The sequence below is a fragment of the Diceros bicornis genome, chromosome 17, assembly GCF_020826845.1.
Source record: "Diceros bicornis minor isolate mBicDic1 chromosome 17, mDicBic1.mat.cur, whole genome shotgun sequence".
Classification (NCBI taxonomy): Eukaryota; Metazoa; Chordata; class Mammalia; order Perissodactyla; family Rhinocerotidae; genus Diceros; species Diceros bicornis.
Genome location: NC_080756.1, coordinates 52,390,090 through 52,409,736, shown reverse-complemented (window position 1 = coordinate 52,409,736; position 19,647 = coordinate 52,390,090). Strand labels below are relative to the sequence as shown.

General features: G+C 32.1%; 1 protein-coding gene across 2 annotated transcripts; it reads left to right on the top strand.

The window, feature by feature from the left end:
* Window positions 1-1,216: 1,216 nt before the first annotated feature.
* Window positions 1,217-17,849, top strand: LOC131416356 (killer cell lectin-like receptor subfamily F member 1). 2 transcript variants are annotated; one of them, XM_058558827.1, is made up of 6 exons: window positions 1,217-1,400; window positions 8,944-9,042; window positions 10,160-10,315; window positions 14,380-14,519; window positions 14,921-15,021; window positions 16,968-17,849. In XM_058558827.1, the coding sequence occupies exons 1-6, from the start codon at window positions 1,316-1,318 to the stop codon at window positions 17,074-17,076; spliced, it is 690 nt and encodes a 229-aa protein (XP_058414810.1). In that variant the 5' UTR covers window positions 1,217-1,315; the 3' UTR covers window positions 17,077-17,849. The 2 variants fall into 2 exon arrangements, with proteins under 2 accessions (XP_058414810.1, XP_058414809.1); XM_058558826.1 differs by having other exon boundaries at window positions 14,909-15,021.
* Window positions 17,850-19,647: the final 1,798 nt, after the last annotated feature.

Here is a 19,647-nt window from a genome sequence, read left to right as displayed (position 1 = left end):
ATTTTCCCAAAGAAGACATACAGATGGCCAATAGGCCCGTGAAAAGATGTTCAACATCACTAATCATTTGGGAAATGCAAGTAAAAACTACAATGAGATATCACTCTATACCTGTCAGAATGGCTGTAATTACCAAGATAAAAAAATGACAAACGTTGGAGATGATGTGGAGAAAAGGACACCCTCATACACTGCTGGTGGGAATGTAAACTGGTGCAGCCACTATGGAAAACAGTGTGGAGATTTCTTGTAAATTAAAAATAGAAATATGATCCAGGTATCCCACTACTGGGTATTTATCCAAAGAACTTGAAATCAACAATTCAAAGAGATTTATGTGCTCCTATGTTATTGCAGCATTAATCACAATAGCTAAGACGTGGAAACAACCCAAGTACTCTTCAAATGATGAATGAATATAGAAGATATGCTATATATGTATATATATATATATACACAATGGAATACTACTCAGCCATGACAAAAGACAAAATCGTCCCGTTTGCAACAACATGGATAGACCTTGAGGGTATGATGTTAAGTGAAATAAGCCAAAGACAAACACTGCATGATTTCACACATATGTGGAAGATAAACAAACACATGGATAAACAGAACAGATTAATGGTTACCAGAGGGAAAGGGGGTTTGAGAATGGGTAAAAGGGATAAAGGGGCACATATGTATGGTGATAGATAAAAATTAGACTATTGATGGCGAGCACGGTGCAGTCTGTACAGAAATTGATTAATAGTGTACACCTGGAATTACACAATGTGTAATAAACCATTTTGTCCTCAACAAAATAGCTGAAAAAATTATGTTATAAATTATTAGCATGATTTGTAATCAATATTGTTTTAGGATCAGAAATTAATTTAACTGTTAGGTACTTGCAAGTTATATTTAATCAAATATTAATGCATTAGGGAATGTAATTGAAAATGCTTATATTTAGGCTAAAACTAAAGGCAGCTTTGTATTATTTAACTTAACTCAAAAGGGTACAATTTCCATTTTTCTGACTTTATGAGTTTATCAGAAGAAACGTTTAAAAGAACCAAATATATTAAATTCAATACGTGGTAGACAGTTGAAAAATTATGTGTTATCTAGGTCATAGGAAATAAACTTAAAAGAAAAACAAAACATTTCCTCTGAGGTTTTCGCCAACAGATGAAACTGTGAACCTTCGTGTGTACATTGAGTGGACAATTTGAGGACAATCTATGTTTAGCAGCAGGTTTATTATTCTTTTCTTATTACGTATAATACTTAGAAAAACAAAACATACACACATTCACTCCCACTGAAGATGCAAGATGAAGAAAGATACATGACATTGAACGTACAGGCGAATAAAAGAAATTCCAACCAAACATCTCAACTTAAATTTAAAGGTATGGAATTCAGTTTTTGTCAACTGGTGTGGATTTAGATGGGTATGGATTTAATATGGATTAATATTAATATGAATGTTAATGTTAACAGTAGTTTCCATTATTCTTTTCTTTTCTGTTCTTGGATGGTTTCATTTTTTTGGTGTTTCTCTGTTTCTGTCTCGGTCTTGTCTCTCTGTCTTTTGGTGTTTCTGTCTGTCTCTCATTTATCAATGTGAAATGAACAGCTATTTTCTTTCAAAGCAATGTTTTGTCTCATATAATTTCTTATGGATATTCTCAGGAAATATACACATTCAATTAAAATTAACAATTAAAAAATGAATATTTGATGCCAGTCATCTACCTTCTTATCATTCATAAAATACGGCATTTTTTAATGCCAAATTTTAATTCAGCTTGTCAAAAACTTTAAAATATGTTTTTCACCATGTGAAAATTTTTGGTTTGGGAAATAGAGATATCAACCTGAAAGACCACAAAATGCAATGGCTCCTCTGTGCAAACTTTTTTCACACTCAGTTTGTAGATGTCACTCAGAAACCAAAATGTGTTTTGATGAAGAAAAAGAGCTCAGGAAGCTGAAAATAATAAATTTACAGCTCCTAGATATATGTGTTATTTGCTGATGTATCATTTGCTAATATTTAGTAAAGTTTGGGTTAAGTAAGACATACTACATTTGAACCTAATTGACAATCTAACCCTTGTCATTATACACAGAGTTTTACTTTAATTCATGATCGTATATTTTTTCTCATATCTTGGTGTTAATGACAATAAGAAATAACATTTTTGTCATATATATATAATTATATATAGTTTCAGAATCACTATAGAAATAGTATTACTAATACTATAATTACTCAAGAAAATATTAAAAAGTTTTTGCAGTTTTTTTGTTCTTACTATGTATTCCATTGGGCTTGCACAGTCAAATTAAGTTTTAAAATCACTTGAAATAATTCCTTTCTCTATAGTTAAACCACTAACTTAATATCCTGTTAGGTTCCCTTACTTCATTTTCCATTTTATTTTTAAGGATCACTTTTTTCATTTTGGTTTATGTTATAATTATATATAAGTATACATATTATGCAATTATATATTGCACATATATACATATGATACCATATAATTATTTTATAATTATGTAAAACATTTACATATTTTCAAAGTCAAACCAATATAGCAAGGTACTTCCAAAGATCTGCAACTCTCATAAATCTAGCTCCTATCCTGTTCGTTTCACCCTGTTCTCTCCCTCCTTCCCTACTAAGCTCATTATACACACGCGCACACACACACACACGCACACACACTTTGATCCTTTACATAGATGAATATTTCTCCATTAAGTTGACGTACTGTAGTTTATTCAATTAGTCCCCCTATTGATGGACATTTATGATGTTTGCATTCTTTTTCTATTATATTCCTACTATAAGTAGTGTTGCAATGCCTTGCACATATGTCTTTTTATATTTTGCCAATATGTCACTGGGACAGATTCCTAGAAGATAGACTACTGGATGACAAGGTAAATGCATATGTAATTTTGCTAGTTTTCTCCAAATATCCCTCCATAGGATTGTACCATTTTGTATTTTCATATTTTGCAGTGTTTACTTGGCCACTCTCACTTGGTTGTTCTTCCAAATAATTTTATTTAATAATTATTTAGTATTCAAATAATTTGCAGACTCATTCGCCACAAAAAACAATAAACAAAACAAACTAATATAGTTTTATAGTATCCTAAAATACTTCCTAATTTATCAATTAACTTAGGGAAAATTTATCTCTTTGGTACTTAGCCTTCAATCCAAACACAGTTGAATTTCCATTTGCTCAAGTCTATTTACATGTTATTCAATTTTTTTTTTGTTTGTGTTTTTCTTTAGTTCTCCTCATATTGGTTTGGGTCATTTCTTGTTAAGTTTATTTCTAGTTTTCTTTTTGTATTTTGTTTTGTTAGCTATCCATAGGTAATGCTTTCCTTTCATTTGTGTTTTTAAAAGGTTATTGGATATATAAAGGCAATTGATTTTTAGTATGTGAATTTTATACTGCAGTTACTAAATTGTTTTGTTATTTGTGTGATTATAGTCCCTTTTTTCCAATGATTCTTTTAGTTTTGCCAAACACATATTATCTTCAAATAATTGTACCTCTTTTTCTAATGTTTTTAACCTCGATTTTTATCTTATCTGATTGCATTGAATAGTACCTCTCCAAAATGTTAAATAGAAGTGGAGATTTGGAATATGTTTTTCCCCAGTTTTATTGAGATCTAATTGATATAAAACATTGCATATGACTAAGTGTACAATGTGATGATTTGATACATTTGTATACTGCAAAATGATTACCATAGTAGGATTAGTTAACACCTCCATCACCTCACATAATTACCGTTTCTTTTTTGTGGGAAGAACATTTAAAATCTACTCTCTTGGCAACTTTCAAAAATATAATACAATATTGTTAACCATAATCACCATGCTGTACAGTAGATCCCCAGAACTTATTCATCTTATAACTGGAACTTTGTAAACTTGGACATCTCCCATTTCCCCCACTCCCCAGCCCCTGGCAACCACCATTCTACTCTCTGTATCTATCAGTTTGGCTTTTTTAGATTCTACACACAAGTGATAACATACAGTATTTGTCTTCCTCTATCTGGCTTATTTCTTAGCATATTGCCCTCAAGTTCCATCCACATTTTCCCAAATAGTAGGATTTCCTTTTTTCTGCCCTCAAGTTCCATCCACATTTTCCCAAATAGTAGTATTTCCTTTTTTCTAATTGCTGAATAATATTCCATTGTATATATACCACACGTTCTTTATCCATTCATTTATAGATGGACACATAGGTTGTTTCTGTATCTTGGCTATTGTGAATAATGCTACAATGAATGTAAGAGTGCAGATATATTTTTGAGATAATGTTTTCATTTCCATTGGGTAAATGCCCTGAAATAGGATTGCTAGATCCTATGGTAGTTCTGCTTTTAATTTTTTGAGGAACCTCCTTATTGTTTTTCTTAGTGGCTGTACCATTTTACATTCTCACCAAGAGTGTGCAAGGGTTCAAAGTTCTCCACATCCTCACCAACACTTATTATCTTTTGTTTTTTAGATAATAGCCATTCTAACAAGTGTGAAGAGTGGTTTTCTCATTGTGGTTTTGATTTGCATTTCCCTGATGGTTAGTGATATTGAGCACCTTTTCATTTACCTGTTGGCCATCTGCATGGCTTTGGACAACTGTCACTTCAGATCCTCTACCCATTTTTTAATAGAATTGTTTGGGTTTTTTCTATTGAGTTGTGTGAGTTCCTTATATATTTTGGATATTAACATTTTATCATCAGATACGATATCATCTTATATGATATTCAAATATTTTCTCCCATTCCATAGATTGCCTTTTCATTTTGTTGATGGTTTCTGAATCTATAGATGGATTTGGGTAGTGTGGACCTTTTAAAAAAATTAATTTTTCTGATCCATGGGCATGCGTTATTTTCCATTTGTTTGCATTTCTTTTCACAATTTCTTTCATCAGACTCTTGTAGTTTTTGTTGTACAGATCTTTCACCTCCTTCGTTAAATTATACCTAACTTTTTGTTGTTTTTTAGGCTATTGTTCATGGGATTGCTTTCTTTATTTACTTTTCAGATATTTCATTGTTAGTGGATAGAAATGCAACTGATTTTTGGTTGTTGATTTTGTGTGTGGCAAATTTACTGAATTTGTGGATTAATTCTAACAATTTTTTTGGTGGAGTTTTTAGGAGTTTTTATATATAAGATCATATCATCTACATACAAAGACAATTTTTTTTCTTCTTTTCTGATTTGGAGGCATTTTGTTTCTTTATTTGCCTGATTGCTCTGGCGAGGACTTCCAAGACTATGTTGAATAGATGGGGTGAGACTGGGCAGACTTGTCTTGTTTCTGATCTTGGAGGAAAAGCTTTCAAGTTCTCACCGTGGAGTATTGTGTTAGCTGTGGGCTTGTCATATATGCCTTTTATTCTGTTAAGGTATGTTCCTTCATTACACAGTTTGTTGAGAGTTTTTATCTTGAAAGGATGACGTGTTTTGTCAAATGCTTTCTCTGCATCTATTGAGGTGATCATATGATTTTTATCTTTCATTCTATTAATGTGGTGAATCACATTTATTGATTTGTGCATATTGAACCTTCCTTGCATCTCAGGGGTAAATCTCAATTACGGAATATGATCTTTTTAATATGCTAATATTTTGTTGAGAATTTTGCATCTATATTCATCAAGGATATTAATCTGTAACTTTCTTTTCTTGTGGTATCCTTATATGGCTTTGGTGTCAGGGTAATGCTGACCTTGTAAAATGAGTTCAGGAGTGTTCCCTCATCTTGAATTTTTTGGAAAAGTTTAAGACACTAATTCTTCCTTAAATACTGGCAGAATTCACCAGGGGAACTGCTTGGTTCTGGGCTTTACTTTCTTGAGACGTTTTTGATTACTAATTCAATCTTCTTTGTTGTTTATTATTCTGTTCAGATTTTCTATTTCTTCCTGATGAAGTCTTGGTAGGTTGTATGTTTCTAAGAATTTATTTATTTTTAGATTGTCCAATTTGTTGTAATTTCACAACAATTTTTGTTGTGTAATTTCTCATAGTAGTCTCACAATTCTTTGTATTTTTGTAGTATCAGTTGTAATGTCTTCTCTTTCATTTCTGATTTTATTTATTTAAGCTTTCTCTCTTTTTATTCTGAGCCTAGGTAAAAGTTTTTAAATTTTGTTTATCTTTTCAAAAAAACCAACTTAGTTTTGCTGAATGTTCTGTGTATGTCTGTTAGACCCATTTGGTCTAAACTTTAGGTCAAGTCCTGTGTTTTCTTATTGATTTTCTGTTTGGATGATCTATCCATTGTTGAATGTGGGGATTGAAATCCCCTACTGTTATTGTATTGTAGTCTATTTCTTCCTTCAGATCTGTTAGTATTTGCTTAATGTATTTAGGTGTTTTGATGTTGAGTGTATATATATTTATGATTATGTCCTCTTAATGAACTGACCCCTTTATCATTAGATAATGACCTTTTTTCTCTTGCTGCAGTTTTTGATGTAAAGCCTACTTTTTCTGATATAAGTATAGCTATCTCTATTTTCTTTTAGTTTTCATTTGCGTGGAATAGCTTTTTCCATCCCTTCTCTTTGAGCCTACATGTGTGCTTAAAGCTGATGTGAGTCTCTTGTAGGCAACATATAGTTAAGTCTTCTTTGTTTTTTTCCATCCAGCTATTCTATGTCTTGTGATTAGAATATTTAATCTGTTTATATTTAGAGTAATTTTGATATGTAAGGACTTATTAATGCTGTCTTATTAACTGTTTTTTGGCTCTTTTGTAGTTCACCTGTTCCTTTCTCTCTCTTTCTCGCTGTATTCCTTTGTGAATTGATTATTTTTCATAGTGGTAGGCTTTGATTCCCTTTTCTTTTAATGTATTCATTGTAGCTTTTGCTTTGTGGTTACCATAAGGCTTACATAAAACATCTTATAACTATAATACTCTATTTTACACAGATAACAAGTTTAATTGCAGACAAAAACTCTACTCTTTTAATGCCTGTCTCTTCTATTTTTGAAGTCACAATTTACCTCTTTTTATATTGTGCATTCATTAACAAATTATTGAATCTATAGTTATTTTTAACAGTTTTTTTCCTTCAACTTTTTACTGGAGTTAATTAATTTTTTCTGAACTTTTGTGGAAAAGTTCCAGTGTTTCTCAATTAAATATTATGTTTGCGTCATTAGACAAAAAAACTGTTGTGCTTATTAAGTACCCATCAATTCCTGATTTATTTTTTAACATAAAGTTGTTGGATTTTATCAGTTACATCTTTTATATCTATTGGGATGATGATACCTTTTCCCTTAGCTCTATTAATATGATATTAATGGATTTATTACTATTGAATAACCCTTGTGTTCCTAGAATAAACTCAACATGGTCATGGTATATTTTAGCTACAAATAGTATATTTAAGATTTTTGTATGGGCACTCATAAGAGTAATTCTTTTTAATTACTTTTATTTTTTGATGGTAAAAATCTTGTATTTTAACCTTAGAAGTCAAATTATGCCATTTTTCTATAGAAGAAAACACAGGATAATGAAAATGTTATTTTCTCCATAATTCTGATCCTTAATATGCCTCAAATTCATGCTGTGAAGGTCATTCCGTGATGCTTAGGGGAAATAATTCAGTCTGAGTTGAATTTGAACAGGCTTTCACATCCTTTCTCCTAACATTTTCTGATAATCATTCTTCTGATTTTTTAAATAAATCAATGGCATTTTTATTACATGTATTGAATTCTCAGAATTTATTGGTTATCATTACTAATATTTTACAATACTCAAAAATAATCTTGGAAATGCAGGATGTTCATTAATTGAATTCTGATAAATCTTATTTTGCTATTTTTGTCAATATTATGAAAAGAGAAAAACTGTGTACTATTTCTCTGAAACACTGTTCTACATGGTTTGTCACGCTCTTTCTTGACAGGGTTGGCAACTCCAAATGTAGTTTATTCCCACAGGATTAAAGGGTATTTGGAATATGAATTTTAGTATTAATAATTCAATTTATTGACTGAGCAATAAGGATAATCACAGTCATGGGGAGTGATTTATTATCAATTAACATAATGCACTTGCAAAAATTATCTTTGATAAAGACAAACTACTATGCACAATATAGATGTTCTTTTATTCAGTATAAATTAATTACTCATATAATTCTATAAGCCTATGTCCACCAGATCTAAGTCTTCTTTAGTGAGGTTGAAAAAAATAACATATATACTCGAGGCGCTAAATGTGACTATTTCCTTTCTGTCTAATGATATCAGTTTGTTGATTAATAACCATAACTGAGTTCACACTCTTATCTGAACCTAGCAGTGTAGGTACATGAAAAATAAAACTTCTAGAGTTTACCATCTAACAAGAAGCTGAAACATCTTTATTGCATGGATTAGGAAGAATTTTGGATTTTTTTTTTTTAGATTAAAATAGCAAGTACCAGGAGTCACAGTTAAATCTGACTTGTATTATATACTTAGTAAATTAAACAAGTCAAATGACTTGCAAATATTACATTAAAGTAAATGATTATTTAGAAAGCATTTATTTGTGTGAATATACGTGTGTGTGTGTGTGTATGTGTGAGTTTGGGGAATTATTAGCTGTATAGATTAAAATTCTTTTTTCCACCAGTCAATAATGTCAAATATTAGCAATTTCTTAAGATTCAATATAACATGTATCATAGCTTCTGACCATTCAGAGTATTGTAATTATTAAATAAAAATAAGTATATATTTTTCTGTTTATTTGGGCTTTATGCCTTTGCCTAATATTCTTTGAAACTCAAAACCAATATTATATACAATCCTATTATCACAATTGCTATCACTTCTTGCAAATGTACTTTCTAAGCTAATTCATGTGATTAATCTCTCAGGTTGTTCTGTGATGTTGCACCGGTACAAAATATTATTGGGAATATCTGGAACAGTAAATGGTATTCTGGTTTTGACTTTAATCTCCCTGACTGTGTTGGGTAAGTTAAAAGATCTTAATTAAATAAAAATATGAAAAACGTTTACTTTTTTATGACTCTTTTTATATTCATTCATTCATTCTTTGTTACATTCACAAAGATTTCATAAGGAACTAGTATGTATAAAGCAGTATATTATGCTCCATAGTAATGTATTTATATGTAGTCAAATCAGATAATTATCTTGTCCTCACATAGCGTATAGTCTAATAAGAGGAGAGTGTGCATGTGAGTGTGTGATGTGTATCTGGAAACTATACTTTTGGATATCTTAGAAACTTCTGATTAGATAGAATTCCATTATTTTTCTTAAAAATTTTTATACATTTTACCTAAGATTGTATTTATTTTGCTCTTGTTTTTATCCAGCAAACATTTACTAAGCAACTACCATACCCGAAACATTGTTACAAATTCCTCAAATTAAAAAAAAGGAGGGGCCGGCCCAGTGGCTAGCGGTTAAATTCATGCACTCCGCTTTGGTGGCCAGGGGTTCACAGGTTTTGATCCCAGGGTCAGGGCACAGACCGACACACGACTTGTCAAGCCATGCTGTGGCGGCATCCCATATAAAATAGAGGAAGATGGGTATAGATATTAGCCCAGGGCCAATCTTCCTCAGCAAAAGAGGAAGATTGGCAATGGATGTTAGCTCAAGGCTAATCTTCCTCACAAACACACACAAAAGGAATAATTATGGCGAGAAAACTCATATTCTAGTGGAAGAAACGGATTTTAAGTAAATAATTATGGCAAAATGGGCTAAACACAGTATTATAGGTTTCAGCAAAAGATTAAGTAAGCAGGGAAAAAGCATGCATACCCCCAGAGCAGGAACTTCGCTTTATTTACTACTATAACACCAGTTCTTAGGACAATGCCCAGCACAGAATAGATCCTCAACAAATATGTGTTGTATAAATGAATTGATTGCGTAATATTTGAAATTATGGTTCATTAAATAGACATGAAAATTAAAAAGAAACTTTCTGTTTATCTAACTTTCTAGTTATCTAGCTATCTTGTTCCAATCACCAGAATCATTCGAAAGAATTTGTTTCTGAGACATTGCAAAGAGAAAGTATTCAACCAACCTTAAAATAATCCTGTGTTCAAGTTTCTCAGGGAGTGTTGCTAAAATGCCAGAAAGGAAATAATTCAAATATCACCCAGCATGATGATATTGGAAACCTGAACATGAATAGTGACACAAGAGGAAACATAAGTAATAAGGACGCAGGCCGCTGTGTTTCAAGAGCTGCAGACCATACAGGTATCTCTCAAGGCTTTGGCCTTGTTTTAATCTTTCGGACTGTCTGAGTTTGAAAAACTGTATTGAACAGACATGCAATAGATTAAATTAATAGATAAATATTTGATATAAATCTACTTTTCACTCAAAACTTGATTGATATATTTTAAAATTATTTTGCAGTGGGAGGAGAGCTGTAAAACAGAATTAACAAATAGGCCCTTCCCTCCAGGAATTTAAAATCAAATTTAGACATATAAATATGGAAAGTTAATTGCGATTATAAGGCAGCATATAAATAACTATTTTTTGTCTATTTATCCTTTTTTTGAAATACAAAATGGATAAAAGTAGTTATATCTAATAAATTATCCATTGTGATTTTAAGCTTAGAACTTCCAATCATGTAGAATTTTGGAAAACAATCCCTTCTACTTTCAATTATTTTATTTTAGTTTACTTTTTAACACTTTACTCTTTGAGCTTTTGACATTTATTTCATGTATGAAATATATCATGTATGATATGTGAGAAAGGTGCAGATTAATTTATTTTATAATTATTTATCAAAGAATTTTTCTCTAATCCACTAGCTTGTGTTGTTCCCTTTGTCACATATAAAAATGTCATATATGTTATGGTTTACTTATTGACACTTTTCTTTTGGATTATCTATCTGTTTTACATGTACAAGTCCCAAACCACTTGAAATATTGTAATTTTGCCACATATTTTACACTCTGACTAGCTAATTCGTTATTATGTTGGGTCTTGTAATGGAACCTTTTCAGAGGTAAAGAAGCTTTGATAGGTAAACATAGAATCATATAGACACCATTAAACATTCATTAAAGTCTAAATACTGTATGTCAAACTATAAGATATTAATTTCCTATTACTTTTTTCTTTTTTAGTTGAGGCTATATTCACAAGCATAAAATTAACCATTTAAAAGTAAACAATTCAAGCGTGTTAGGACATTCAAATGTGTAATCACAATATCTATCTAGTTGCAAAACATTTTCATCACCCAAAAAAAAAATATCCCATATCCAATAAGCAATTACTCCCCATTCCTCTCCCCCCCAGTCACTAGCAACCAGTAATCTGCTTTCTGTCTCTATGGATTTACCTATTCTGGATTTTCATATAATGAAATCATACAATATTTGACCTTTTGTGTCTTTCTTCTTTCACTTAGCATAATGTTTTTAAAGTTTATCCATGTTGTATCATGTATCAGCACTTTGTTCCTTTTTATGATTGAATAATATTCCATTGTATGTATATACCACAATTTGTTTAAGACAACAATAGTAACCTTAAAGTGAGCAACAGATTCAAAGAAATCCTTATCAAAATTCCTATGGTTTTTTTGGCAGAAATGGACAAGGCGATCCCAAATTTCATGTGGAATTGCAAGGGATCCTGAATAGCAAAAAGAATCTTAAAAAAAACAGATTTGGAAGATTCACATTTTCCAATGTCAAAACTTACGACAAATCTACAGTAATAAAAACAACGTGTTACTGGCCTAAAGATAGACATAGAACAATGGAATAGATTTGAGAGCCCAGAATTGAACCCACACACCTATAGCCAAATGATTTTTGACAAGGGTGCCAAAATTATCTAATGTGTCTTTTCAACAAATGAGGCTGGGTCAACTGGATAGTCACTTGCAAAGAATGAATTTGAACACCCAGCTCATATAACACAGAAAAATCAATTGAAAATGAATCAAAGACCTAAATGTAAGAGCTAAACTATAAAGTTTTTACAAGGAAAAATAGATGTAAATCTTCATAACTGTGGATAAAACAAAGATTTCAAATATGATATCAAAAGCACAGGTGACAGAAGAAAAAAATAGATAAAATGGATATCATCAAAAGTAAAGAATTTGTTCATCAAAGAATATTATCAAGAAATTGAAAAGACAACACACCAAATGGGAAAAAATATTTCAAAATCATGTATCAAATAGGTGTCTAATATCCAGAATACATAAAAAACTCTTATAACTCCAAAACATAAAGACAAACAACTCAATTAAAAAATGGACAAAGGACACGAGTAGACATTTCTTCAAAGAAACTGTACAAAAAGTCAATAAACACATGAAAAGGTGCTTAACATGATTAGTCATTAAGGAAATGCAAAATCAAAACCACAATGAGAAAATGCTTCACACTCACTGAGGTAGCTATAATCAAACAAAAATAACAAGTGTTGGTGAGGATGTAGAGAAATTGCTCATACATTGCTAGCAGGAATGTGAAATGGTGCAGCACTGTGGGAGATAGTTTGGCCATTTCTCAAAAGTTAGCCATAGAATTCAAGAAATTTAAGCTGTAGATATGCACCCAAGAGAATGGAAAATATATATCTACACAAAAATTCATACATGAAGGTTTATAGCAGGAGTATTCATAATAGCCAAAAAGTAGAAATAACTCAAATGTCATCAGTTGATAAATGGATAAACAAAATGTGCTACCTCCATGCAATGGAATTCTATACAGCCATAAAAGTAATGAAATACTGATATATGCTTCAACTGCATGAACCTTGAAAACATTATGCTAAGTAAAAAAGCCAGACATAAAAAGCTACATATTATATGATCTCATTTATATGAAATGTCCATAATAGTCCAAACCATAGAGACAGAAAAGATTAGTGATTGCCAAGGCTGGGGGGCGGAGAATGGGTAGTGGCTAGAAATGTTTATGGTGTTTCATTTTTGGGTGATGAAAATATTTTGGAATTAGATAGTAGTCATGTTTGCATAAATTGGGGACATACTAAAACCCAGGACTTTTGCACTTTAGAAAGATTAAAATGATGAATTTTATGTTACATGAATTTTACCTCAATAAAAAAGGAGATGGTAATGGCTACAAGTTCAAATAGTTGTGTTGGCCTACACTTATATTTTTACAGATACTTCACTTTCCCTCATTATTTGCCAAAAGTCTCAGATATTTTCAATGTGAGAAGACTTCAATTTCATTTAAGAAAGTCAAAGGACTTGATGAACTTATAAAGTAGTTAAAAAAACTGCTATTAATCTCAATATTATTTAATATTAAAAGGGAAATATTAAAGAGATATTTATAGACATAAAACGAGAGAGATTCTAAAACTTGTTTTTTTGAGGAAGATTGGCCCTGAGCTAACATCTGTTACCAATCTTCCTCCTTTTTTCCTTTTTTCTCCCCAAAGACCCAGTAGATAGTTGTATTTCATAGTTGTAGATCCTTCTAGTTGCTCTATATGGGATGCCACCTCAGCATCGCTTGATGAGCAGCATGTAGGTCGCACCCAAGATCCGAACCAGTGAGCCTGGGGCCATTGAAGTGGACAGTGTGAACTTAACCACTACACCATCAGGCCTGTCCCCTAAAACGTTTGTATGGAAAAATTCTAAGAAAATGGTATAGATAATATTTTATCTAATCTCTCAAATAGTATTAATGCAATATATATCTTAATTGATTTATATTACTTTAGTAATTATATTAGATAATGGCATGAAAAAAATCCCTTTATCTCCAGGTTTTGCTTCATCTTACTAAGTTAATTTTCTTAATTCCCATAAATTACCATTTGCATTTTGGACACCTGATGAGTCCATAACACTTTGTTATGAGTGATTTTATCATAGTTCCACTGTTATTCATATAACACTTAAGAATTATTCTCACTGTCAATTTTCAGAGATACATATGTAATTTTTTTTTTTTTTTTTTGGTGAGATCAGCCCTGAGCTAACATCCATGCTAATCCTCCTCTTTTTTTTTGCTGAGGAAGACTGGCTCTGAGCTAACATCCATTGCCAATCCTTCTCCTTTTTTTTTCCCCAAAGCCTCAGTAGATAGATGTATGTTATAGTTGCACATCCTTCTAGCTGCTGTATGTGGGACGCGGCCTCAGCATGGCCAGAGAAGCGGTGCGTCGGTGCTCACCTGGGATCTGAACCCGGGCTGCCAGTAGCAGAGCGTGCGCACTTAACCACTAAGCCATGGGGCCGGCCCACATATGTAATTTAATTTTTCTTTGTTTCCTCCATTTCCCTATAGGATTGTGCCCATCAGAATGGTTCAAATATCAAGAAAAGTGTTATTGGTTCTCTAATGAGATGAAAAGTTGGAGTGATAGCTATGGGTATTGTTTGGGAAGACGATCTCATCTACTAATCATTCAGGACCAACTTGAAATGGTAAGTGGTGTAGCATCCTCGTTATGGCATTAGCCTCTTTGCAGTTAAAAATGACTTTCCTCAAATTTCTTCCTATCATTCCATTAAATTATCATTTATCTCTATTACTGAGTTTTTGGCTCCCTCTTAAATTTTATGCTTGAAGCCAGTGCCTCACTTGACTCATGATAGTCCTAATCTGAATACTTGTATTCAATTTGCAAGTAATGTGTGTGTATGCATATAATACATAATATATTATATAATGTGTGTAAAGAAGATATGAAATGATGAATATAAGAATCCTCATGTAGAATGCTAGTTGTCAAACAAAATTCTAAAAGCTCACTTAGTGTGTCTGAATTATTAAAACATTCTATTCATGAAGTTACTTACCACTCACTTTTTAGTCTTTTATACAGAAAAACCTGAAACAATCAAACTACGTGTGGATTGGACTTAACTTTACCTCCCTGAGGAGGACATGGACCTGGGTGGATGGTTCTCCATTGGATTCAAAGATGTGAGTCTTTCCTAAAAGTCAATCGGATTTATTGTTTATTGTAGAAAGTATCTTCATAAAGCACTTCTAAGTCCACCAAAATCAATTCTGAATTTGTTCTTGGTACTAAAGAATTTGAAAGGATGAAAATTAATTTAATGTTCACTGCAATAATGATGGATATTTTAGCAAAAGGATTTGAAAACAATAATAGTTGTGCATTTATTGTTTAAAAACTACTCACACTTTACGTAGAAGGGTGGACAGAACCAAGGTGGCCTTCTGTTTTCAAAGTTCTCAATGCTTACTTTAGCCATCTTTAGCAATTGAAAAAAAAACTATACACAATTTTTTGTATTGTATGATTATCATAATCATACAAACAAAATACAAGACAGAACAAAATAATCCAAAATTCTCTCAACAATTGCGTGAGATTTTTGAAGATTTTTAAAATTTCATAACATTTTTGTGTGCTTATGTTAATTTTATAATAAAATATTTAATTAGATATACTAATAGTAAAACCAGTAAATTCAAATCTTATCCCTATGTTGTTAGGCAGAATAATGGTCCCCAAAGATGTCCATATCCTAAGCCTCAAATCCAGTGAATATGTTACCTTACATGGCAAAAGAAATATCAAGGGTGTGATTAAATTAATAATCTTGAGATAGGAATATTATGCTGGATTATCTAAGTGGGCCCAATGTAATCACAAGAGTCCTTATAGGAGGGAGGAAGTACGGGTAGTGTCAGAGCAGGAGATGTGAAGATAAACATAGATGTCCAAGTAATGTGATTGTGACCCAAATTGTTCAGGCAGCCTCTAGAAGCTGAAAAAGGCCATGAATGGATTTTCCCCTACTGCCTGCAGAAGGCAGCTCTGTAGACACTTAATTTTAGTCTTGTAAGATCAGTTTTGGACTTTGGACATCTAGAACTGTAAGATAACAAATTTGTGTTGTTGTAAGCCCCTAAGTTTGTGGTAATTTATTGTAGCAGTGATAAGAAATGAATACACTATGGTAACCAACTTAATGATACTATTGTGTTATTTTCCCTTCACTTTTATTTCACCATTAAATATTACTTATTTTATATATCACTGCACCACATTAATCAAAGGAAGTCAATTGAAGATATTATTTGGAATAGAGAGTAAAATTATATGTGTATGTCATCTGAGGGTAGAGTTGTATCACTGAATATTAACTGATAGATTACTTATGAAGATGCTAACATAGGTTTTTTTCTCATGCCAAATTCACTCAACATTACCTTTAATATTGAGTTCTAACTCTATGAAAATTCAGTACTTACCTGCCGTCTATTGATTTGGAAGCTTTGATGATGATGTGCATCTTTTCCATGATTCTTTCTTGAACTTTGTCCTCAGTTTAAATAAATTCCTAACAGAATAAATCACGAATACTACAGTATTTTATAGACAACTTTATTATTGTATTTAACATATTGCTTTATGGATAAATAATACAATAAATATACAATTTATTTAGGGCTTACATGGATCAGTTTGTGTATTGAGTTCTTTACAAACAACTCATTTAACTTCTATAAAGATATCGTGAGGTAAATATTATTATCACTATTGTATAATTAGATATGAGAAGCCAAGAAAGGTTAAGCAAGCTGTCCTTGTGGACTTGATCTTAATTTTTAATCTAACAGACCGCATAGAACAATGGAAAGAATACTAGAACAGGAATAGGGACACAAATTTATTCTTAGCTCCGTCATTTGCAAATAGACTCTCTGGGAGCTCTCCACCAATCACAGACAGTAATACTAAGTCACAGAGATATTGTAATATTTAGTGAGTCAAGGTATTTGAAAATGCCTTGAAATTTTGAGTTACCTTTTAATTAAAGGAGAGTATTAGCTAAAAACACAAATGATGTCTTCAGCAACAATGATTAACAACGTATTTATCCTCTATTCTGCAGATTCTTCATAAAAGGTCCAGCTAAAGAAAACAGTTGTGCTGCCGTCAAGGAAAACAAAATTTACTCTGAAACCTGCAGCAGTGTTTTCAAATGGATTTGCCAATATTAGAATTAAAAAAAAATGATAATGGAATAATCAATGATCAAATTTTTTGCCTATTAGATTCTAATATTATTCTTTAGGAGTAAGAATTTAAAATGGCAATTAAACACCAAAATCTCTTCTTTATTTTCCCTCCAGCATGTACATTGGTCCTAGACTCAGAGTAACCCATGTTAACCATGTAAAATATGCTTTTCCAATTTTTTATGTGATAATATAATCCTGTGTGAGCCCATGCATTTATATTCAGGATTTTCATTCATTTCTTAATTTTACAGCAAATGTGATCAAATTATGTCTGCTTTTCTGTATTTTGCTTTTTTTAATTGTTTTACTTTTTATTACTATTTTTTTTATTTTTTATTTTTTTTGTGAGGAAGACCAGCCCTGAGCTAACATCTGCCAATCCTCCTCTTTTTGCTGAGGAAGACTGACCCTGGGCTAACATCCATGCCCATCATCCTCCACTTTATATGGGATGCTGCCACAGCATGGCTCGCCAAGCAGTGCATCGGTGTGTGCCCGGGATCCGAAGCAGCGAACCCCGGGCCGCCACAGCGGAGCGCGCGCACCCAACCACTTACGCCACCGGGTCAGCCCCTGTATTTTGCTTTTTTCATTCTTAACAATATTCTATGCAAATTTCAAACAGTTCTGAGTTGCATTATAGTGTGGATTTATAAATTTTTTACTCTTTTATTGATGAGCATTAACTTTGTTTCCAGGTTTTTGCTATTATAAACTATGCTGCAATAAATATTCTGAATATTTTTCTTAAACAGTAGCACTTTCATTTCTATGATATAAACCTTAAAGCTGGAAATTCTGGGTAATTTATGTAGTTCTCTCAAATCACATGAGAATTAGTTGTCAAACTGATGCATTTCATTATAAAATTTCAAGTATATTGGGTACTTTTATGTATATTTCCCACAAAAACATCTCTTACTCAACTACAATACAATTATCAAAATCAACAAATTAGAATTGACACAGTACTACCATTTAATTCTCAGACTCCCCTCAAGGTTTGCCAGTTGTCAAGATAATGTTCTTTAAAGTAAAACATTCAGCTCAGAATAATTTTCTACATTTAGTTATTATATCTCTTTAGTCTCCTTCCATCTAAAAGAGTTCCTTAGCCTCCTTTGACGTTCATGACCTTGACACTTTTGAGTACTACAGGCCAGTTATTCTGTAAAATGTTCTTCAATTTGAATTAGCCTAATTATTTCTCATGGTTGTATTCAAGTTAAACCTCCTTGGCAGAAATAGTAAAGAAGTGATGCAGTGAAGCTTTGTCCTTCTCACTGCATCCTTTCAGATGGTACACACTTTTATTTGTTCCATTATTGATGACATTCACTTTGTTCACATGACTAATGTAGTGTCCACCAGACTGAAGGAACGTTACTCTTTTCCTTTTGCAATTAATTAGTATTTTGTGGGGAGAGACCAAGATGACGTTAACATTTTCTCAGCTTGACTATACTTCGGACGAGCTTCTTTCTTGCTGACTATGCACGCCTGACCTCCCGTTTTTTACAGCATTTACTTTACAAAACTTGTAATTGGAAATTCTTTCTCTGCTCCTTTGAGATGTAAACTTTTGGAAAAAAAACCTCTTGAAAGTTTTACAACCCAGAAATGTCTTTCTCAAGGACCTGGGAGCGGATTCCTTTGAAATGTAATCTTTGAGAAAGATAGCAGCTCTACTTTTCAGTTTCTGTGGGAGGGTAGGGGCCTAATTTCAGTGAATGCCTAGCTACAAGTTGTAAAACTATCTCTTATCATGAAGATCTGAGAAAGTTTAACTTTCCTTTGGGTAAAGCCATTTAGCAAACACAGATGATGTATGAGGTCCCTCTCACCTCAGCTCTTCAAAACCCTACTGCCTTTCGTTTCAGAAGATTTTAGTTCAGACTGAGTTCTGGGCTCTCTCCCCTATTGCAACAGCCTTGAATAAAATCTTCCTCTCCTGTGACACCTTGTTGGTGCAATTTTTGCTTTGACATGAGGTACTTCTAAATTTTGTAACTATTTCATTCATCATCAAAATTTCAATTTATAAATTTTTGTATTTATAGCTTTGTGGACCCTAATCTTCACATTTCATTCAATGGGTTATAATCTCCTATTTTGATGGTGAAATTGTTCCAAATCTGTTCATGAGAGTGACCCTTCAAGGTGACATCTGTATCCTTGATCTCCACAATTCTTTGCTGATTTGTAGTTTAAAAAAAAAAATGGTAATAACCTCAACAGACATCTGGCAACTATTTTTGTCACTGTTTGAACTGGGCTTTATGTTCTAGCCTGATTCATAAACATTAATAATTAACTGGACAAATATAAAAAATATAACTTTATTTTTCTAAATACTTTGCTTTTCTTTGATCTTTTAAAATCTTATATTTTTATTTTCTCTATCCTCATCTAGAATTTAAGGTCCATGTGGGCAAGAACTTTTCCCTTCTTGGATGCCTATTGTATCCCTATTATTTAAAGCAACGCCTGGAAAGTTATGGTTCAAGATGGCAACACAGAAAGATGCTGAACTCACCTCCTCCCACAGAC